At 40.5% G+C, this 23909-nt stretch overlaps 2 protein-coding genes across 9 annotated transcripts in view; one reads left to right on the plus strand and one right to left on the minus strand.

The window, feature by feature from the left end:
• Positions 1–1255, minus strand: part of nckap1 (NCK-associated protein 1) — a 37333-nt gene extending 36078 nt beyond the window's left edge. For all 6 annotated transcript variants that reach the window (XM_012919713.3, XM_004553521.4, XM_076891451.1 and 3 more), the window contains exon 1: positions 937–1255. In XM_012919713.3, the coding sequence (XP_012775167.1) occupies positions 937–1044 (108 nt within the window). In that variant the 5' untranslated portion in view covers positions 1045–1255. The remainder of the gene's footprint in view (positions 1–936) is intronic.
• Positions 181–22753, plus strand: LOC101483094 (dual specificity protein phosphatase 19). 3 transcript variants are annotated; one of them, XM_004553523.4, is made up of 6 exons: positions 181–697; positions 2233–2246; positions 2459–2711; positions 13385–13431; positions 15572–15724; positions 21947–22753. In XM_004553523.4, the coding sequence occupies exons 3-6, from the start codon at positions 2483–2485 to the stop codon at positions 22127–22129; spliced, it is 612 nt and encodes a 203-aa protein (XP_004553580.1). In that variant the 5' UTR covers positions 181–697; positions 2233–2246; positions 2459–2482; the 3' UTR covers positions 22130–22753. The 3 variants fall into 3 exon arrangements, with proteins under 3 accessions (XP_004553580.1, XP_004553579.1, XP_023008181.1); XM_004553522.4 differs by lacking the exon at positions 2233–2246 and having other exon boundaries at positions 183–697; XM_023152413.3 differs by lacking the exon at positions 181–697 and having other exon boundaries at positions 2036–2246.
• The last annotated feature ends 1156 nt before the right edge of the window (positions 22754–23909 follow it).

Here is a 23909-nt window from a genome sequence, read left to right on the forward strand (position 1 = left end):
ATTAACATTAACCCATGAAAAGCTTATTGGACAGATGTCAAACTGCATAGCATTTATGCAGTCAAGCAAAACGCCTGCTGGATACAGCTAGGGTGCAAATGAAACCATTCGTTTATCATTGGCCAGCATATATATAAAAAATTAGATTCTGGTTGTATCATAAATATTTGTTCGGTAATCAGTTGAAAATAACAATCGAACGTCCAATTAACCGACTTTACTCGTTACTTTCGCTTCATTTTTTTCCACAATTAGTGTACCCAGCTAAACTAGGTACCTGCCAGCTAGGTCTGAAAAAAGCATCGAGTTCGGTTATGTATATGTCAGTGACTGGGGTGAACTAACAGGCTGCCTGCAGCTGGAGTTTGGCGTTTTAGCTCTTGGTGGAGGGGAGACGACGCCCGACTCCTAGCTTCATTAGCAGTTAGCTTAACTAGCAGCCGCCGCCATTATAGCGGCCAACGACGGCAGCTAGCTTCCACCACTAACGCAGGCCCAGGGATTTAAGGGGCTTGTTTGGCTGTTTCGGTTCTTTTTGTTTATCGCGCTACCCATTACAATCAACTCCCATTTTGATTAATCTAACCGAAAATCAGTTCACGTCGTAAATCCAATGGCCAGCTTTACCGCAAGCTAACGTGACAGCTAGTGGCTAGCTGTGCCCACAACCTGCTTCCAGGGATACCAAAGGGATAACGTAAGTGTCGTTTGACGCACATAAACACGCAGTTAGTAAAATAATAATAATGCCTAATGTCTAAAATGAGACCTAAAAGTCTTCTAACTGCTCATGCCGTGAGAGTAGCAATCAGTGCTAGCTAATCCCATATATCTCCCTGATGTTAATTTGGGATGTCCGTAAAAAAAAAAAAAAAAATCTGTTCAAAGACTTGTATGCGATCAATGGGGGGCACAGCCTTGCGTGTGTGTGCGAACCTTTTTAATATTGTAAACACGGGTCAGCATCCCGATGCCTCTGTCGTTGAGGATGGTGAGTTTTTCTGCCAGTTTCTGCTGGCTGGGCTGGATCACTCCCCGAGACATCTTCTCCTCGCTGTTCGCCTAAATCTCCAAAGCAATCCAGTAAAAATTCCACAAATCTCCGCAGTCTTGTTCCGTAAAAATAGGGAAGAAATGGAAACTATGATTTATGTCGTTATTAGATTAAATTTCGCCCATGTTCAACCAGCTTCCTGTACTCCACCCCACCGTCTCCCTGCCTGTTTTTCTTTTTTTTTTTCGTTCCCTGGATGAGGAGTTGTCCTGGTTTTCACAACGAGGCTGGCTAATGCTGCGTTCACGGACCCTCGTTAATTTTTTTTATTTTAAAGACTTGGCGTATACTTCCAGATGATGCTAAGATTTGTTTTTATAACAGAAGTTGGCAAATTCATTTGGTACACCACCTAAACATTAACAGCTCATAACAAAGTAGTTTAAATAAGTAGAATAGGGGTCTGTCACATCAACCGTCTGTATGTTCCCTTCCCTGGGCTCTTCCTTTTCTTCTTATCTCATCTTCAACATCCTTTTTCCATTATATCCACTCCTCCTCCTCTGTACATATCAAAACCATCTCATCCTTGCCTTTCTAACTTTGTCTCCAAACCCTTCAACCAGAGCTGTCCCTGAGATGTACTCGTTTAAAAAAAAAAAAAAAAATCCTGATCATCCTGGTCACACCCAATGAAAATCTTAGCATCTTCAACTCTGCCACCTCCAGCTCAACCTCCTGTCCTTTCTGTTTGTGCCATCATCTCCTAATCATATGTCATAGCAGGTTTCACTATCACTACCTCTGCTCATTGCAGCTATTAAAAAATAAGTAGAAGAGTATATGACTCAATAAAACCAAATAGAATATGACAGGGCAAAAAAAAAAAGATGAAAAATAGTTCAAAATCAAAATAAATGCAATAAACAGAGATAAAAAAAAATATTAAGTAGAAGTATAATTTTCTAGCAGTCAAACCGGGCCTTTAAAAATCTAACAAATTTACTATTTTATTTTGAGCATTTGAACGTATCACATTGTGACGTAGCTTCCGATTCAGCTGTCAGTCGCAGGAGCTTACACTTTCTCACAGATTGTTTCGTTTTTTAAATTTTTTTTTTTATCTTGTATTAAAAAAAATAAAGCTGTGATAATGTGAGATTCTACTGCAGCGATGGCATAAAGCCCTTTTAAGGCAACAGCGGTCTAATCTTTTGCGGAAATTTGATTGAATCCAGTCCATTTAAACCAGGTTAGTACAAAAGTAGAGAAACTAACGTGAGATGTGTTTACATTCAGACATCAGCTTCACTTGTTACAGACATCAGTGCCTTCCCTTTTCAGTTTAACATTTCTTGTGGCATACACAGTTTTAGCCCAGTTTGTGTAACTATACATTACCAATACTTAACAAATCAATTACAAACTTAATGCTTCAGCTAAATATACGTTTGCATGTTTCAGGCCAGTCTTGTAAACTTTGTTGAGATGCATTCACTGGCTCAGGAGATCCACGGCTTCGCGAAAGACCGACTGAAGAAACAGTGCACGCGTGTTACCACAGTGACAGGCAAAAAGCTACTGGAGAGGAGGAGTGATGGAGGAGAGGGAGATGTGGAGCTGGTTGAAGAGCTGGAGGATGGAAATGGGTGTGGATTTGTAGAAGATAACAGCCTGGACCTCCAAGTTGGTGTCATCAGACCGTTCCTCCTGCTGGGTAATCTCTGTAGCACCATTCTTACAAATGCTTTTTTTTTTTCAGTGCTAATCCCACCACATGATTGCACTATTCTAGAACCAGATCGATATATCTGTTGGGCATTATTAGCAGTTGACCTATTGGCCTATCACACGTATATATCTGCATATAGATTGTCTGATATGCACCAATATTTTCACAAAACATAACACAGAAATCTCTCATCGCTGTCTGCTGATTACACATAGAGTGTCAGCAGTTTTGCATTTTGAATATTAAAGCATGCAAATCTATTTTAGGAACCCTCAACAGAAAACAGTGAATCTGGGAATATGCATAGGTTCAACAGAAATTGACACAGTATCTGGGTCTAACAAGTAAAGTAGCTGCAGAAGTGTTGTAAACCTGTATTCTTTCTCATGGCTGGCAGGGAGCAAAAATAATTCAAGTTGTCTAGAAGTCTATGGAAAAACAGCCCTACTTCTCACTTTTTCTGTAAGCTCAGTAAACCCTTTCCTGATGGGTTTGTGGTCTCAGTCGCTAGGTTCAAGACTCATTTAACAGAGCATGATGGTCATTTTCTAAATTGTCATCCAGTTTAGCGTAAAATTAGTGATAAAACAGGGTATGTGGCTATCTTGTGATTTGTAAGTCAATATCCTGTCAAGCATAATTGCTCAGTTTTCTCAGTCGATTTCACCTATTGGCTTCTGAGTCTTAAAAGAGTCTAGTGTGGTGCGCCGGTTGAGATCGCTGGAACGAGCAGGCGACCATATGCCACAAGGCTGAGAGCGGATGACCCGGGTTCGAGTCCAACCTGCGGCCCTTTGCCGCATGTCTTCCCCTCTCTCTTCCCTCCACTTTCCTGTCAGTCTTCACTGGCCTTATCAAAGCTAAAGCCTTAAAAAAAAATCAAGACAGAATGGCCCTGGTCAGATGGTGGATTCAAACCAGGACCTCCTTGCTGTGAGGCTAACCTGTGTAAAACAACATAGTTAAAGTAAAACCATCACAGGCACATAGTAAGGGCCTTCAGCTGTGCAAACATTTATATATATATAAAGCGTTCTTTAGGGCAGCAGGGTTGAATAACTCTGAGTCACATGGCTCTGTTGTAACTGACAAGTTATTGTATGAGCATGCAGCGTCCCTCAGTTTTCACACGTGAACAAACAATTTGAGGAGAATAAGCGGCAGATATTTTCCACGCTTCTCCTTTGTCACGTCTAACACTTGGGAGAAAATAGTCCACTTCAGAAGCATATGCACTTCCGGAAGTACTCTGTGTACTTTACATGAAGAAGCTGCCTGGACAGAGCATGCAGGATGCATGTCACCCACTCTCTAATGGTACATTTACTGGAATATTAGCCATGCTTTTCACACAGTGATACAACTGGACAGCACACAGGCTTTTCATAGCAGGATTCAATATACAGTAAATGGTATAACATGGACAGAAATAAGAAGTTGATGTGATTTTGCCCCAAAACAAGATTTTAAAAAGCTTTTTTTTCCACATGGACATTTTACCTCTACCACCATCTTTACTGTTGCTGAACCTTCCCACAGATTTAAATTCAGGACTCTTATAATGTCTCTGTGCAGATCCAGTTACTGTGGCAATGACTTAACATTATTAATTCCTAATAATGGATAAATCATTGTTGTTAATTTTCAATTTGTCCAAAGATAAATGTTGACTTGCCCGTTTAGCTGGAGGATGCAGCTTTCCACATGTCAGCATGCATCCATCCTGAAGCGTCCTTGAGCTTGACATTGAATTCCCACCCTGCTCTGAGGTGCTGTTCACATCTGTAACTAACGCTGCGCTTTGACCTCACTGCGAGAAACAATCGACAAGAGAGTTTCTCAGCAGGGATCAATAAAATATTACATCTGTCTGGCTCAACAGAGGTGACTCTCTTCCATACAGTGATCCATGCGCTTCAAACATTAAAACCTGTTTTCATTCCCCAAAGTACCTCAGTGGTCACATCAACCTGTTATCACACTGTACAGGATGATAGGGCATGTGTTAATAGTTCTCTGATATTTTTGTAACTGCCTGTGAGAGTATCTCTGTTTTTTTCAGTGCTCTTGTGACAGATTTTCATTGTATATTCTGTAAATAGAGTACAGTACAGCTCTGTCAGGCTGGAGGCGAGTTCCTCTCTGAAGGCTTTGTGCAGACTCCCTCAGTTGTCTTTGGCGTGATGCTGTGATATTGCTAATATTTATAATGTGTTGCTGTCCTCTGGCTACAATCCACTGACAGTTATTATATTTTGACATACACATAGATATCATCCAATTTAAACCAGCTCCTATATCTCCACAATATCAGTTAAAAAAGTAAACAAAAAAAACGTTTTACGATTTTATATTTCTTGCAGAGTGTCAGGTCATGGAAATGACATTCGTTCCCCCTTTTAGATGCATTTAATATGAAGCTATAGCCAAAGAAGAGTCATAGTATAATAGTATGCCTGGCAACATTCTAAAATTAAAATAAACTACCTACTAAAAGTCTTTCAAAGCGTTCCAACCTACAGGTTTGCGTGTTTTTCATTTAACCCAAATGTCTCTAGTGCTGTAGAAAATTTGTTGAGCTTCTATTTTTAACGTGTAGAAAGGCTGACGGCATCCCCCTGTTTCCAGTCTAGCTATGTGCTGGTGCTTAATATTTTTGATCTTTCAAGCAAATGCAATGTTGAACTGATTTGTGTTTGACTGAAGGTAATAAAACATAGGAAGTATCTCATATGAGCAACTTTGGAATCTTGAAACAGAACATTTTACTTTAAATAATTCAATAAATGCAATTTATTATTCTCATTTTTATTAGTAGTAGTAGTATTACAGCCACTGGCTTAAACTAACATTATTTTCCTTTGACCGTGGCCTTGAACATCTTTTGAAAAGAAACGCCCAAAAAAGTCTTCAAGAAAAATCCCTCACACACATACTGTAGGAGAAATTCCCTTCCTTTATCTGGAGACCTAAAAATGACCGTGTGTAGTGCATCTGATCTATGGAGGCAAAGATTGTTCCTCTTCTAGTTTTTAAGAGACAGGATGGAGATAAAAATATAAAAAATAGCAATCGATTAAGACACATTTTTTCCAAATCTCATTATTTTTAGAATAAAAATGGACTCTTTTTTCCCATTATTGATTCAAATGCATCTACAACAACATCTGCAGGCAAGAGCAGAGAAGTTATTCTCTGTGTGTGTGCGGGGTATTCATTGGGATGATCTGCAGTTTTTTTCATGGTACATGTCGCTTTAAGGGAGGATTCTCCCTCACCAATTAATAACACAGATACAATTTTCACTGATAAGCAGAAACATGTAATAATGATATACAAAAATAACTAAATGGAAATGCAGTGAAAATCAATAGAAGAAGTATCGACTTAATTTAAAGGTTTTGGGGCAAAGTCTGCCAACTAAAAAATGAAAGTGGCAAAACCTCAGTCACACAGGCCTGGAGACCAGTTGGTGACGCTCTGGCACCCTCAGTTGCTACGGGGGAAATGTACAGTGATGAAAGAAAGTATTTCTCTCCTTCCTGACTTCCTTGTTTTTTGTCATATTTGTCACACTAGAATGTTTCAGGCCATTAAACAAATTTTAATATTAGACACTGATAACCCGAGTAAATACAAAATACATTTTTTCAATGATGATTTCATTTATTGCAGGTCTGGGCTCTTTTGTGACCTCCTGGATGAGTTGTGGGTGCGTTCTTGTTGTAATCTTCATAGGCCGACTTCTCCTGGGAAGGTTCACCATCAGTTTTCTCCTTGATGGCTTTGTCACCCGTTCCAGACTGATAGATCACTTTGGTTCTCATCTGTTCTCGAGTTTCTTTAGCCAGTGGCATGTTGTGTTGCTTTGGGTTCACAGACAACTCTCTAGGTCTGCATAAATGAGGCTTTAGCGATTGATTTTGCAGTAGTGGCCAAAAACCAGCTGGCAGATAATCGTGCATTACACATTTTAACCTCGCAACTGGCGGTTTTCAACTTACCTCTAAGGCTATATGACTGGGGCCTAACTTTAATGTGTCTTCATCCCCTGTGCAGTAATTGTTACAACAGAAACAGTAACAACTAAACGCTGTTTTTGAACCCTCTCATGTTGGGGAGCTCTCTCCATTAATTTGATACTCACTTTTATTTTACTTTTGGTTTCTGTGACTCTACCACTTCACCTTATGCCTTCCCTTTTAACAACAGAGCTCGTTTTCTTTTGGCGGGTTGTATCCACCGTTACTTTGTTTCCACTTTCCACCATGTCAGCTACGTGGGGAAAACTACAGGAAATAAAAGTGCTTTCCTCTTCTCGGTGAGAGCCAGTCTAATTGTTGACCACATTAATATTCAGTTGGCTATTATACTGTGCAATAATAATAATTTATTATAAGTTAAAAACATGTCTACCTCTGCTTTAATAACACCAGCACATTGAGTCTATTGATTTTTTAATAACATCTGCCACACACCACTAAAAATATGATGGACATCTGTCTACTCTTCTTTAGCAGACTCGCTGAACAAGGTCCCCTGTCAGACTCTTATTTAAAAAGTGCTCTAAAAATCCTGGCATCCTTTCACAGATGTGTCAGCGTAAATCGTCTCCTTCTATACTGATGAGACATATGGGCCGGAGCAGGCTTATTTCCAAACACACGCTCAATCCTTTGGCTTTAGATGTGCATCTCAGCACCATGAGTTTGGCATTACGTAAAAGTGGATTGGCTAATGCAAAGAGTGCAAATGTTGCTACTTTGAAGACAGTAAGCTGAGAATCCACCCTGGAAAGTCTGGAGCAAGTGCTTCCATCATATTCTGCTTCCTGCCCATATGTCTCCCTCACATAATTACCCAGCTCCTGCTACTCAAGACTTCCACTGCTGTCTTCATGAGGAGTTATTTGACAAATGGAAAGAGATCATTGCTCCATTTTAACTGTCTCCCTGCGTGATTTCCTTTCTCAGTTGAAACTGGAGTGCTGTTGCCTTTTTGTTTTTTACTTTATTGCCTGCAAAACAATAAGCATGGTCAAGGATATTGCAGAGACACAAAACAAATACAAAACAAACAAGACTGAATCATTATATCTATACCTGCTTGTGTCCCACAATGTCTGACCAGGGGGTTGCATCAGAAGAGGTGGGAAGGTGGTGGAAAAAATGCCAAAGTAATCATTCTTACCACCTCCATCACGGCTACAAGTAATGATAATAAATCAGTCGGGGTAAGTAGTGTGTTGGTCCCTGCCACTGGCAGAGAGGCAGGGACAGGGCACCGCCTGGAGCTCTAGAATGCCAAGGGCGGCGGAATATCTTTTTTTAATTAAAGATTATCTTTATTAAAATCACCCCTGTGTGATTAACACCATATTTTCCACTTGCTGTCATTTGTGTGGAGATATTTTAATTTATTCTCTCTGATTTTGGTCCTTTTTGAATCAACTTCAGAGCTCCATAGGAAGAGGCTGGCCCAGGGGGTTTGCTCCCTTTCAAAACCAGACCCTGAGGAATGAGCCAGTTTAGTAGGGACAGAATTCTTTCACTGCCTTCACTTCAGCAGGTTTTGTAAGTGTTCCTCATAAAGGCTTCCCTCATATGCTGATTGTCTGATTTGGTTTGCTTTAGAAAGCTAGTTGTGATTTCTTTCTTGCTTTGGTCTTAGTTCACCCTGGAGTAATTTGCTTTCAGTTATTCTCACATCCTTCCTATGCACGTCAGTGGAATGTTCACTGGTTAAAAGAATGACTTGTCCTGGAAAGGGTAAAGCCACTGCCTTGATCACTACCCTTTCCTCCAGCTCTGTGAACATCCTACCTGCCCCTTCTCCTACAGTTCCTCTGACCATGATGAAAAATGTATGCATGACAATTTACAAAACTCAGAAATGGCACTACAAAAATATTCTTTAAATGAATGTGTGTATTTCCTGTGGCATACGCAAAGGAACAAAGAAGCAACACCACCACAAACACAAAGTAGCCCACATGTCACATACATGCATGTGCTATCACCACTGGTAAAGATAGGGCCACTAGTGACGTGTAAACTGACTACATTTACTCAAGTACTTTACAGTACTTGTATTTCCAGGTCATTCTACTTAACAGTTTTTGGATGCAAATACTGTTTTTGTTCTTCATACCATTATTTTCAAGCTTTAAATAATTACTATTTTGCTCATTTTAAACTATAAATCTGCTGCTATACAATTCTCTGTTATTATAGTTGAAAGTTTCAGGCAATATACAGTAATTAATATACATACATAGTAATTAAAATCTTCTCCTACTGCAACATTAAAGTAATATACACATTAATGAATCCATTACCATGATATACAAATAAAGTAATGAAAACAGTCACAGTACATACATTGTATGTGATTGCCAAAACTTTTGTAGTATTCCATTTACTTATGTAAAGTATCTAAATATTTGGTTTCCCAATTAGCAAAATGGGTTTCAATGCTTTTCAATTATCAGCCTTGCTCACTGTGTTATTTTGCATGTAACTCCATATGGATGACTCCACAGCGCTGCTTATAAGCTTAAATATACGCAGCCAGTGATTTCTTGACCGGTGTTCTGTTTCTCACTAAATATTCAAATGTCCCGTGATCCACCCTGACTTGTTCTCAGTCCCTCTCTGTGTTCAGTTGATGAGCATGATCAGTTCCATTTATTTTAGATACAGTAAGGTGATTTAGGTGGGGACAAGTGAGCAGCAGCTATAATAAAGTAACAATTAAAAGGGTTTGTGAGTGGGAGAGTGATAGGGAATATATATATCTGCTAATTTATGTATATGTATATAATAATAATAATGATAATGATAGTAATGATAATAATGCAGTTTTCCACCTACACTCTATGCTGCATTATTTCTTTTCAAATTTTGCTGATGAAGGTTTATTGTCATGAAATTGTCTCTTCTCGCAAAAAGAATCATGAACTTCCTTCTCTGCAGTGACAGATAACTCTGAATAGCTACTGTATTTCAGCAGTTTTTAAGCCTAGTCGAGTGTGACTACATACACAAATCATCTGATTCCTATCCCAGATTTTTTCTGTAGCTTTAAGCCGTTTTGCTCTTGGTTTTTGCTGACTGATATCTTCCCCGCTTGGTACTGCGGCTGTTCAAAAAGGGTTTTGTGTCTGCATGTTTTCTTACGAAGTGATATTGTTGCTGATATCCTTCAGCTTTTGCTTTCCCTGCAAAACTTGGCACCGCTTTAAAACATCCTCATATCGATAGGGTCAAAGGTGTCCTTTTCATGAGATAGTTGCTGTTTCCTGGTCTGTTTGATCATCTGTAATCTATTAAATGCCAGGAAATAATAGAATAGAATAGAATTGAATAGAATTCAACTTTATTGTCATTGCACATGCACAGGTACAGGGCAACGAAATGCAGTTTGCACCCATCCAGAAGTGCTTTAGTGATATAGATATATTACAATATATATTAGCAATAATATAGATATGTGAGTATATTACAGAAATGGGTCTATTACGGTATGTTATAATGTACACGGTATGAAGTATGTTGTGAATATTCTATAACTATAAGTATGTACAGGCTGTAGTGAGTACAAGCTATGTACAGGATATGAACAGGATATAAATATGAAAAACTATACAGAATATGAAATAAATAACTTTACAGAATCTGAGATATACAGCTATACAGAAATGTGAACTATGCAAGTTGTAAACAGTTGTAGGATTAAAGATTATCGAATGTACAGAATGATTATTTACACAGAGCTATACAGTAGTGCAGTTAAGATAAGTGAGGGTGTAGATAGTTTCTACAGAGGCTATATAAAGTGCTAGTGGTTGTGAGTGGTGGTTCAGTCCATGTTATTATTGTGTTTGAGGGTACAGTTGTCCATTGTGGGTGTGTGTATGTTCAGTCCATGAGTTTAACGTGGGTCAGATGTCAGGAGGCAGAGTTCAGGAGTCTGACAGCTGTGGGGAAGAAGCTGTTCCGGTACCTGGTGGTCTTAGTCCGGAGGCTCCTGTGGAGCCTCCCAGAGGGCAGGAGGGTGAAGAGTCCATGTGATGGGTGACTGGGGTCTTTGATGATTTTCCCAGCCCTTTTCAGACACCGCTTCCTGTAGATGTCTTTTATGGCAGGAAGTGGTGCTCCGGCGATGCGCTGGGCAGTTTTCACGACCCTCTGCAACGCCTTCCGGTCCGAGGCAGAGCAGTTCCCGTACCAGACTGTTATACAGTTGGTCAGGATGCTCTCGATGGTGCAGCGATAGAAGTTCACCAGGATGTCTGAGGACAGGTGGTTCTTCCTCAGAGTCCTCAAGAAGAAGAGGCGCTGGTGAGCCTTCTTGACCAGCTTGGAGCAGTTGGTCGTCCAGGTGAGATCCTCGGAGATGTGGACTCCCAGGAACTTGAAGCTGCTCACACGCTCCACAGCCGTCCCCTTAATGTGGATGGGTGGATGTGGGTCAGCATTCCTCCTGTAGTCCACGATGAGCTCCTTGGTCTTCTCGGTGTTAAGCAGCAGGTTGTTTCTGTCGCACCACTCAGCCAGACGATCCACCTCCTCCCTGTAGGCGGCCTCATCGTTGTCACTGATGAGGCCAATCACCGTGGTGTCATCTGCAAACTTAATGATGGTGTTGGAACCATCAGCAGGTCTGCAGTCGTGGGTGAAGAGGGAGTAGAGGAAAGGGCTCATCACACAGCCTTGTGGTACACCGGTGTTCATTGTGATGGTAGATGAGCAGCGGTTATCCAGCCGGACATGTTGGGGGCGGTTGGTCAGGAAGTCCAGTAACCATTTGCAGATGAGGGAACTGATACCCAGGTCTGTCAGTTTCCTGATGAGTTGTGAGGGGTGGATTGTATTGAATGCTGAACTGAAGTCTATAAACAGCATTCTGGCGTAGGTGTTGTTGTTGTCCAGGTATGAGAGGACAGAGTGCATTGCGATGGAGACTGCATCCTCTGTGCTCCTGTTCCGGCGGTATGCGAATTGGTGGGGGTCCAGGGTGGGGGGGAGACAGGATTTGAAGTGTGCTAGGACCAGTCGCTCTAAGCACTTAGTGATGATGGGGGTGAGTGCTACTGGGCGGTAATCATTGAGGCAAGATGGGTTGGAGTTTTTGGGTATCGGGACGATGGAGGTGGATTTGAAGCAGGCCGGTACCACAGCGTGGGCCAAGGACAGATTGAATATGTCTGTGAGCACTCCTGCAAGCTCCCCAGAACACGCTCTGAGAACACGCCCGGGGATGCCATCAGGGCCTGCAGCCTTGTGGACATTGATCCTGCTCAGCACCGCTCCTACATCGGTGGGGGAGAGAGTCATAGGTTGGTGGTCTGGCGTCATGTCTGCTTTGGTTGTGGTTGTGGGGTTCCCTCGCTCAAAACGAGCATAAAAGTTGTTGAGCTCGTTGAGGAAGGAGACATCAGAGGATGCGGGGGAGGGTTTGGTGGTCCTGTAGTCTGTGATGGTCTGGAGTCCTTGCCACATGCGTCGGGGGTTGGAGTTGGAGAAGTGTTCTTCTACCTTCTTTTTGTAATGGTGTTTGGCTTTTTTGATGCCCTTCTTTAGATTAGCCCTGGCTGTACTGTAGGCGTGTGCATCTCCTGACCTAAAGGCAGTGTTGCGGGCCTTCAGGAGGAGACGAACATCCCGGTTCATCCAAGGCTTCTGGTTGGGGTACATGGTGATCCGTTTCTGGGTGGTGACACTGTCTGTGGTTTTGGAGATGTAATCCAGTACAGATGAGGCGTACTGGTCCAGGTCTGTGTGGGTGAACATATTCCAGTCTGTGTTTTTAAATCTGTCCTGGAGCACTGCGTCTGTCCCCTCTGGCCACACTTTAATTGTCCTCACAGCAGGTTTCACACGTTGGATGAGTGGTGAATACCGAGGTGTGAGGAACAGGGAGAGATGGTCCGATTGTCCAATGTGGGGGAGGGGTGTGGCTTTGTAGGCTCCAGCCAGGTTGGAATACACATGGTCTAAAGTCTTGTCTCCTCTGGTGTGGCAGGAGACATGTTGGTGGAATCTGGGGAGGACTGTCTTTAAGTTGGTGTGGTTGAAGTCGCCAGCAACAATAAAAGCAGCCTCGGGGTGTTTATTCTGGTGTTCGTTAATGGCTGCAGAAAGTTCTTTCATGGCCAACCTAGCATTAGCGTCAGGGGGTATATACACGGCAGTGAGTATGATCGAAGTGAATTCTCTGGGGAGATAATAAGGTCTGCATTTGACCATTAAAAACTCCGCATTAGGTGAGCAGTGACTCTCAGTAGTAGTGGAGTTCATGCACCAAGCATTGTTAATATAAATGCACAAACCTTGCCTTGTTTCCCCACAACCCAAAGTCACTTCTTTAGATCATTCAGTCACAGTGTCTGGCATTGCTTTTAGTTGTGAAAATTCAAGTTTTACTCAAAAAAGCAGCACCCCAGTAAAGAAATATGACCAAATGGTACATTTTACTTCTCAGAGGTGTAAATAAACACAGTGTGCTGAAAATATTTCTATTATTAAATTGGTTTAAGCAGTTTTACGGCTGAGGAATTATCATCATGCTACAGGAAGCTTTATTTAAACACACTTGGTAGGCAGATGCATGCCCCATCTGTCTGCCTTCTTATCGAGTTGTTTCTGTCTTTTCAGGCTCTCAGGATGCAGCCCACGACATTGACACCCTGCAGAGATATAAGGTCAGTGCAGAGGGATCAATAGGGCGGGCATGCCCTTGCTTTGTTGTGATAGCATGTGTAGTGACATGAGATTAGAGGCAGCTATGTAGCTGAGCTTTCCTGCGGGTCAGCAGCAGCCAGCGAATAGCCAGAGGAGCTTCATGACTCATGCAGTGACAGTTTAGCACAGTAGAGGGAGTAAATGATTACAGTAAGTCTCAGCGCTGCTCCTCCACATCAGTGAAATGTGACTAGTCCTTCTCTGCAGTGGCTGCTCCCAGGCATGGGCATATTGCTGCCTGTGCACTCTCAGGATGATGAATTGGAGAGATTACGAATACCTTCACTTCCTGTTTCTAGGATGAAACCTTGGCTGTCTAAATTCAGGTTTTCTTAGATAGCTATTAAACTCAGGAGATTTGACAGCCTGCCCAAAGGCACTTTATAAAAACCTGCTCTTACCAGTAGAACAATGCCTTTAAACACTGCAGTGGAGTATTTTGTTGGTAAATCTCACATTGAGACTGGCAGAATGTCAGATCTACTCACTGTAAAACGGACATATTATAGATATGATGCTACAGAGAGTAGAACGTCCATTTCCCAACCCAGCAAGAATATACTGGATAGCAGATTTGGTTAAAAAGTGAAAGGTGAAGAGTAGTCTTATTTTTAGAACTCCTATGGACAATCATGAAACAACCTACAGATTCCTACTTTTAGCCAGGAGGCAGCTTTGCAAACCATTCATTACCCAGTTAGAACCCCAAGTCACACGTTGATGTATATAAATGACAGAAGCGTGTTTTGTCAAACTATTGCCATCCTTCAATAGTTTGTCTGTCTGTACTAGATGCTGGGTTGATCAAATATCAATAAAACTAAAGACACACTCTAAAAATGTCATATGTGTTTTTAAAGGCCTAGTTGCTCCAGGCAGGTTTAGCCAAAGAAAACAGCACCCAGTAGACATCTGGTGCTTGGTTGGTTTCCTGTAGTCATGGTTTTGATAGTGATCAACTCTCTGGTTGTCTGGCTTATTGCAGGCACATTTTCTACTGCTTGAAGTCTAACTGCGTTTGCCTTCCTATTCACTTTTCCATCTACAAAAAACTCCCACGTGGATGTCAAAAGCCAGACATTTAGCATGCAGACATAATTCTATTATTTATCATCATTGTGCCGTATGTCATTTTCTTTATTTTGAAAATCCACTGTAGGCAGCAACTACATTAACTGTGGTTTGTCAAAAGTGCATTTTATCCACCAAGGAATATCTGTAATAATGAAAAAATTATTGTTATCTAATCGGAACATACAGGGATATTTTAAAAGCTCAATCAATTAACGAGGTAAAAATGTTTCTTTTTACCTTGTGTGGCAAGACTCAAAACTTCTCTAAAACGAGGTTCACTTTCACTTTTAGCCAACATTACTTGAATAGGAGGAATAAGTACATCTGTTGGGACTATTTACAGCTACAGATTTATATATATTAAGTGTGAAAGTATTTACTGTAGCAGCAGGACAGAAAATAAACCACACTGTGTGTGTTTGATATGTTTTTAATACTTTTTAGGCAATAATATAGCTCTCTGGCATACTGGAATGAGATTTATCAGACTTTGATACACACACAATACTTCCGAGAAGGATCATTTCACTGTTGATTTTGGCCTTTAATGGGATTTGTTGTCAATAATAAAAAATATAGTGTAACGCCTAACTTGTCTCTTAACGCGGAAGAGGATGTTAGATGATACAAGTAGTCTAAAAGCAGAGCACATTAGTGCGACGCTGAGATGTAACGGAGGAGAGAATTTAGCCCTCTGAGGTAAGCTAAATTTAAGTGAGAGTAGACAGATACTGCAAAATGAATTGGAGCCATCTGTCTTCTTCCCTGCCTACACTCGCTCCCTCTTGCTTTCCTCACCCTTTCCTCTCCATCTCTCTCCCCTTTCCTTCTTTCTCCCTGTGCCTCTGCCCTCTCTCAGTCACATTCAGCTTGTGTCATGTCATCAATATGGCTGACAGAATATCTCTCTTACTCTTCCGTCAAGGCAAAAAGAGCTTTTAAAGCAAGTCAATGCTCAGGGGTCATTTGCTCAAGGAGTTTCATGTCTCTGCACCCACTCCCTCTTCCCCATGTCCCCTCTGTCAGGTATCTCATGTGCTAAATGTTGCATATGGAGTCGATAACCTGTTCCCAGATAAGATGGTCTATAAGACGCTCCAGATCCTGGACCTCCCAGAAACCGAGATCACTTCCTACTTCGAGGAGTGCAGGTCCTTCATAGATCAGACTCGGGAACAGGTACGTACACACAGTTAGAATAAAGTCATCCACTTCTATACGTGGATGGCAGTTATGGCGGCAGAGTTCTGCAGAGATGATGTTCTTTGCAGGCCAACCCTGGCATTGCTTTGGCTCAACTGACTATCCATAAACTTATGATTATTACAGAAATAAGCCCTATGGGATGTAAAGTTTTTGACACTTACACTTTGTGTTCAGCAAGATGAACTCCACAAATTTCTCCAATATCTTTTTGAAGCATAAAATGCAATCGCAAGACATGAAAGACTGATGTTAGGCTAAAAGGCGTGACATTAATGCATTTAATGTCACGCTTTTAATAACTTTAAATGTCTGCAGCCTTTATTATCCACAAACTTTATATCAGACATCTAACCAAAAATCCCTTTTAAGAAAACTTAAGAAAGCTGTTGTTTTTTATCAATACGTATGTGCATTTTCTTTCATGTGAATTTATAACTTTAATCTAGATCTAAAATCTGAGTTATTCTGGGAATATTACCCCTACTCCCCTTGCCCCTTAATTCTTTATTTTCTTTACCATAAGTGGGCCAAGGCGGGAGGGCTGGTGAATGTCAACAGGATCACAGATACCTGTGTATCCGCAGAGTGGTCACAGTGCCCACCCATGCTTCTCGTTGTCCATCACCAACGATGCCTGCAGTGAACACAAGAGCATCAGAACTGGGCCATGGAATAAATGACGTTGGGCTAATTTTCTTCCCAGAGACTAAAAAAAGCAAGCAATATTTAAACCAGCTTTTCCCAAACATGCTACTTTTATTTTGACAGCTTACATTATTTTACTTCCTCACACAAACAAAATGGTTTCTAATGATGATGTTAATAGTCAATTGTGTATCCTTTTTTGCTTCAACGAGTGTTGCACATCCTCAGCTTTCCCTACCCATTTTTCTTTGGCCAATATCTCAAGCTTCTTCAGATTTGATGGTCTTCTGGCATGGACATTGGTCTTCAGTTTACCTCAACTATTTTCAGTGGGATACAAGTCAGGACTTTGTCAGTAGGATTCACCTTGGAGTTCACCAGGTGCATGTTTTGGGTAGATAATGTTGATTTCTGATTAAATTATTCCTAAATTGTGAAAAAACAACTTGGAAGATGAAGGCTGATGAACCAGACCCAATTTTTCTGCAGACTGCTTGAAGCTTCCTTTACAAATCTCCACATCTTCTTCTTTCTTTATGTTTTCTTCCATCTTGATGAGATTCCCAGTTCCGGATGCACTGAAGCATCCCCACAGCATAATACTTCCACCACCATATTTCACTGTGGGGACAGTGTTACTAGGGTCTTAAGCCTCTTCCTTCTTTCTCCAAACATAAGAGCTCTAGTTTCGTCTCATCGGACTAAAGGGCGCGCTTCCAGTGAGCATAATCTTTCTCCGGGTTATCGTTAACATATTTCAGTCTGGCTTGAAGTGCAGAAGTGGAGTTTTGTTGGTCTGCTGCCTTGCAGTCTATTCCTGTGAAGGGTTCTAGTGATTGTCTTCTCTGTGACTACAATCCCTGATTTGCCTAAGTCATTCACTAGTCTTGGCAGTTGTTCTGGGGTCTTTAGACACATCTTTCACCAGTTTTCATTCTAGAGTCTTTGAAATATTTTGCTTCCTACCTCTGTCAGGCTTGTTCTGTACTTTGTGGCTGTCTTTGAATTTCGTGATGATACTTCTCACTCCTGTTTTTGGCACTTGGAAATGCTGTGATAACTTTGTATATCCATCTCCTCCTTTGTGAGCATCAATAATTCTTTTTCTCAAGTCTAAGCTGATTTCTTTTGTTTTTGGCAAGGTGCTTTCTCAAGTGACAACTCAAACCCTTGCTGAAGTTTTTATACTGCGAGTACAATGAAAGTTTTAACTTGATTTTAAAAGCTTTGAGCATTACAAAGTTCACATCATTGCACAGCAGTGGTTTGTTCTATGGCTCAATAAAAAGGTCAGTTTATCAGGGGGGTAATAATATTCACCCTGGTATTTTTTGTTGTTGTAATTGTGTGAAAATAAAACTGATGTTTTCCAAGAACAATTAAAAAAAAAAATTAGTATGCTTAGAAATGCTGAATTGAAAATGCTCTGTTAAATTTTTTTGACAAGAACTTTAAATTTCATGTTACAGGACATCTTACCCACAATCAATTCCTGCTCATTAAAATAGCACAGTTCATTCGCACGTGCCTCAATGATGCAGCAGTTGGTCGTCTATAGTTAGTACAAAACACTGCAGCAAAGCTCTTCACAAACCCATCGAACACATTACTCCAGTCCTCGCAGAATTACCCTGGCTTCCCATTCCTACAGAATCCAATTTAGGATTTTATTGATTGCTTTTAAACCACTACATGGTATGGCTCCACTTAATATCTCAGAACTCTTAACCCCCTGTTTCTGCGCCCGAACCCTTCGGATCAGAGAATCAATGGCTGCCACAGATTCCACGGTCCAGGCTTAAAATGAAGGGGATCCACATTGTTGCTGTTTTAGTTGCACCGCTGTTGAACGAGCTTCCTCTTATTATTAGATCAGGTAATAAATAAGATTTATTATTTTAGCTTCTGTATTATCAAGTAGACGATCAGTCCGTGTGTGTTACCGCCTGCCTGGACACTGGTGTCTATGTACACCCCTTTTGCGACTCTTGTGGCCTCTCTGAGCTTGATAATGCAACTGTTCTGCAAAACTAAATTACAAATGATTTCAGGAACATGACAAAGCACCCATGGTGTCGACTTGGCTTTGCTATTTCCCAGGCCTCAAACCCCACCTTGCAACTTAGAGGAATTAAAGGATCTGCTGCTAATGTCTCAGTGCCTGACAGCTTCAGACGTCTGTGGAGTTCATGCCTTAACAGGTCAGAGCTGATTTGGCAGGCAGAGGGAACGCTGCACAGTATTAAGCAGGTGGTTTTAATGTTGTGGCTGATTGGTACATATAAACGACAAACTTGTCAGCTTTTATGGTTTTGCCAGATTAAATGAAAATGAAAAACAACACCAACATAAAAAAAAGAAAATCTGATCTATTTAAAAACTCCTGCATCTACCTTCCCTGAGGAGATTCATGCAGCCTGAAAATGCCTTCTTTCATATCTGCTGGCTAATTTAACATGTCAGTGTGCGCACACAGCTATTCTGCTGCCTCACTGTGATGCATTTACACACATCTACAGGAGGCAGTTATCTGCAACTCAGCACAAAGGTGAGGTAGCAGGCCTGATTACCTTTTAAAAGCTTATGCTGGGGTCATCTAATGTAGTCTGCAAAGTAACATTTTGTGTGCTTTAACTCAATTTTCTCCTCAGTGATTTTACATGTTGTATGAAATACTTTTGAAGGGATTATTTGGCACGGACTTGCATCTCTTTCTGCTTGTGTGTGTGTGTGTGTGTGTGTGTGTGTGTGTGTGTGTGTGTGTGTGTGTGTGTGTGTGTGTGTGTGTGTGTGTGTATTGACCGTAAGCAGAACATAATGTGATGTGAGCGCTGATATGAAAACACTCAACTGGAGCACAATGAAATAACAGCAAAACAAGAAACACTGACAAAACCAAATTAAGTCTCTGTGTTTGCTGTGATGGATTATGTAGCTCAGGCAATTTTCAGTCTGCAGAAGTTTTCTGTAGTTTTCTTTTGTAAAGAAGGAAAACAAGACCTAATATGTAACAATGCTGACTGAAGACACCAGCACAGATATTATAAGGGCAGATCAACCATTCTGAAAGATGGAAACTTATAAAAGAGAGGTCTTATACAGCACAATACAGATATTGTTCTGTGTGCACTTCAATAAATTGTATTTTTCCCAGTGGAACTGCTGGATATTGTTATATTTAAAAAAAAAAAAAAGAAAGCACTCTGATAGCATGCCACTTGCAGCAAGATCATTTAAATATCCTCTCCTTCCTGGGTACTGATGGACAGTAAAAATCAAAACTGCACTCACACGTTCAGTTCCACTTAATTTCAGCCTGGAAAGAGACTTCATTGTGCGACGGGAGATTTCGCTGTGAATAAAAGAGACAAAAAAGTGTCAATACACTGAGCTTCAGAAGTGAGCCGTGGGCCTGCACGCAAGATGTGGCTAGACTTTTAAAAAATATTTCCAGCAAGGCACTTTAGGCAGTAAAATAATTACATCAACATTAATATGTATCACAGTGCAAATTTTTGACACATTCTCACACAGTCCCAGATGCAGATTTGCTCTCTCTCAACTCGCTCTACATCATCCGTCTAATGCTCCTTCAGGAATATTAAGAAATCAGAAAATAACAAAATACAAAATACAGCGAAATTTATCTTTAAGCTTTAATAAATAGCATAAAAACATATTTATTCACCTTTACTCACGACCGGTATGTAGCCACATAAAAAGCTCACTTTGTGCGCTAACATTAAGAGAAATCGTCGTATGAAAATCTTTTGTGAATCAAAGTTTTATTTATACCATTCAAATTCTTTTTAAAATTTTGTTTTAGTTGACAGATTTCTTCTTTAGAGACAAAGTGATCTTTGTGAACTTAGAGTCACCCTTGTACTTCAGTGTAATGCTTTTACTTAACTCTGTTTTACTGAAGTGGGGAGTAGAAACCTCAGCCATACGGTCATGTGAAAAAGAAAGCATGTCTAAGAAAGCATATCTTTCATTTCTAAGGTTTCACATGTCAGGACATAATAAAAAATAATTAGATCCTTTGCAGAAGAATGATCTTGTTCATTGTGGAATAATGGACGTAAAATTCTTTGGAAATGCCCTTAAAGCCCTTCCCAGATTGATGGGCAGCAACAGTTGCTTCTTTAACATCATTGCCGATGTCTGTCCTCCTTTGCATCATGTTAACACACACACGAGAATGCTGCAGATGAAACGTGCATTTATAGAGGTGGTCACACTTTCTGATCATCAGTTCATCAGGTGCATCTGATTACCAGCAGCTGATGGCTATTCACCCTTTTAATTCCCAGGGAAGCTTAAAACCAAAGTGTACACCTCAACCCAATTGAAATGCTGTGACGGGACAAAGAACAAAATTGTTCCACAAAAAGTCCTAGAGAAAACAAATGGTGCTAAAGATGGTCTTAGTTTTTCACACACTCCTGCATTTTGGCATCTGCATTGATTTTTGTTAAATGAATACAGTTTAAAATACTAAGTCTTGTTGTTCATATGAGATTGTTTGCCGCTGTCAGCAGGAGCTGACTGTGTCTTGAGTGAATAGTGGGACCCAATTGCAGACACGGAAGGAGACGGAACTGCGTTTCAAATAAAAGACGAGCCGTTTATTCAGGCTGATTAAACATGAGTACAAAAATAAAGCAAAAAGCGAACAGGGGCGAAAACTAAAGTAAAACCTAAACTGGGGAAATTAAACTGTGGTAACTATAATTCAACTATAATAACTATGACAACAGATATGAACATGATTCTGACCAGGAACGTGCGAGAAACTGTGATGAGGAAAAAAAAACAAAACAAAACACAAGGACACAACCTGAGCAGAATCATGAAGTACATGGAACTTGATGTGACGTGATGGGAGCAAACACAGACAACCTGACAAACACTGAATGAAAACACACACACTAAATACACACAGGAGGTGTTAAGGGGAAGTGGAAACACATGAGGAAACAGCTGACACAAAGTAACATAACAACGTCACAGGGATAGAGTAAAACTAAACACATTGAACAAAGAAACACAAGACTTTCAAAATAAAACAGGAAACATGGAGAGACTTAGATATGACAACACAGGCTTGACAACATGAGACATGCGGACAAGAAACACATGACATATTGACACAGAAGACAAGAGTAGACTGGAAACCTAAACTAGAATAAGACTAAGAAGAATAAGAAATCAAAAATACAAAATAAACTGAAAATGCTCGGTCACAGACCCAGCACCTGACGTTGTTTCTACTTTTAAGACTTGCTAAGGAACAGATAATTGTTTTGAATAACTGTGTACTAGTTTTCATGGTTTTTAAATGCCTTAAAGCCTCAAACTGATCTTGTAAATGGCTAAATGGTTGTTTGAAACTGACCAATTTTATGTTTAGAGTGTTATATATTTTCTTTAGTAATTTTAATTTACCATGAGGACAGGTTGTGATTGAAGTCGAGATGTGAAATCCTGACTTTTCTTAATGTTTACTGTGTCTGTTTTTGGTCTTACAGTCACATTCTCTTTCCACAGGGCGGTGTGGTGCTGGTCCACTGTAATGCTGGCGTGTCCCGCTCTTCCTCCATCGTGATTGGGTATCTGATGCTGAGGGAGGAGCTTTCATTTGATGATGCATACAGCCAGGTTAAGCTGGCGAGGCCATCGATTCGCCCAAACCCCGGCTTTTATCAGCAGTTACAGAAATACAAATCCTAAGGGTCTAAAAGTCTGTTTTTTGCTTTTAAAACTGTGTGACAAAATCAAAATTATAACTGGAGCACTAATGGAAGTCTTTGCCCTGTGATAACATCACAAACATTTTTATGTGGGAACTGTTTTCTTTCTACTCAATTACACTCGCCAACCATTTCACTTTCCAGGAGATAGTTTTCAGCTACTTCTAATGACGCTCATGCTTGTGACAGGGTGACGGGTGTCCTACTGTGTTGAGCAGCACTGTTAGCTAGCTGCATGCTTGTTTAGGTTGGCAGATGTAGAAAGCAAAAACAAGATAGTTCCTTTATAAAATGACATGGCCTGCCTAACCAGGCCAATATTTCTGGAACGAGACATCGCCTCTGAGTGTTTTAAGTCTTCATTAAAACACCATATGGCAACTGCCATTTAATTCCATTATAGTAAGAAACAGCAGACATTTCTGTAGTCAGTATCTCCCAAACTGTTTGACTCACACTAAAACAGTCTAAAAAGACAAATATGTCTACAGGGCAGAGGAAGAACATGAGCATTTGATTTTACATGCGGCTCCCCTTGAAACATTGCAGTTTTGATTTTTATGTAAATGAATCTGCCGATAAGTAATAAACATTTGCATGCCTAGTGCTAGTAAGTGTGTTATTTTTAAACTTCAGCATTGTCTTTTTGTAATACAGTTGAAAAAATATGGTTAAAGCTCTACTGGGAAATTGACTTACTATTTGATTTGTTAATGTTAGACACAGCTATTTGCTTTGCAGTATAGATTGTCTTCTAATTAAAGACGCACCGGTTTTCCTGAGGTACTACTTGATACCTTTCTCAACTACACAAACAAGTACACCATCAATTATAATGATTGCCCTCACTGCAGCGTTGTCTCTATCAATTTCACAACTTTGCAAAGTTGATGTGCTAACCCCGCTCTCCTGAAATAATTAGCTTGTAATTAGCTTGTTAGATAATGAGGGAGAATCCAGTTGGCTCGCATGCTAATCGACAAATACCGCTGGGGTGAGCTCCTAACACTGCAAACACACAGCACACAAAAGTATTATATCCTAATGTTCACCGTTTGAATGGATATAAAGGCTACAGGCCAGATGTGTGTTTGTTGTTCAGCTGGCTGAGAACGTTTACAACGGATTATTGTTACATATTCATGTCCAGAGTGTTGAAATTACCTCAGTGTAGTTTAAATATAATGTAATATTTGTAAGACAACTTAATCAGCAATGTTAGGGAGTTCAAACTAACACAAAAGCAAGTGAATATGCCCCTATAACTGCTTTATTTCCTTCACTATCTCACAGATTTCTCTAGTTTTAAAAAGTAATTTTTAAGGCTAGACTATTAGCTCAGAGCACTGAGGCAGATTGAGTTCTAAGGATGGTAATCTCAATGTCTCGGTCCACCGCTGCGGTCCAGAATGAAGTATCTGAATGGGTATTGGATGGATGGGAGCGAGACTGCACCCAAAGGAGGAATCCTAATTACCTGAATGCTTGCTTGGCTTTTTCCTCTAGCGTTGCACTGAGGATTGCATTTATGGTTTAGCATAAAATGTTGACAACTGTTAAGAGTTACCATTATATTCTCTTAACTTTTAATTCAGCATCATCATCAGGTTACGGTGTGTAAGAGTAAGGTATCATTTGTTGATCCCTGCGGGGAAACTCATTTACTGCATTTAACCGTATTATATTAGCAGCAGTGGGCAGCCATTGTACAGTTTCTGAGGACATAATCCAGCTGTAAGTCAGTGTTTTAATCAAGTGCA

The sequence above is a fragment of the Maylandia zebra genome, linkage group LG13 (assembly GCF_041146795.1).
Source record: "Maylandia zebra isolate NMK-2024a linkage group LG13, Mzebra_GT3a, whole genome shotgun sequence".
Lineage (NCBI taxonomy): Eukaryota > Metazoa > Chordata > Actinopteri > Cichliformes > Cichlidae > Maylandia > Maylandia zebra.

Excerpts from the sequence above, each read along its gene's own strand:
- LOC101483094 (XM_004553523.4), top strand. The coding sequence starts at position 2,483 with ATGCATTCACTGGCTCAGGAGATCCACGGCTTCGCGAAAGACCGACTG. Across the intron at positions 2,712-13,384 it reads CAGACCGTTCCTCCTGCTGG|GCTCTCAGGATGCAGCCCAC; the intron begins GTAATCTCTGTA and ends CTGTCTTTTCAG. Across the intron at positions 13,432-15,571 it reads ACACCCTGCAGAGATATAAG|GTATCTCATGTGCTAAATGT; the intron begins GTCAGTGCAGAG and ends CCCCTCTGTCAG.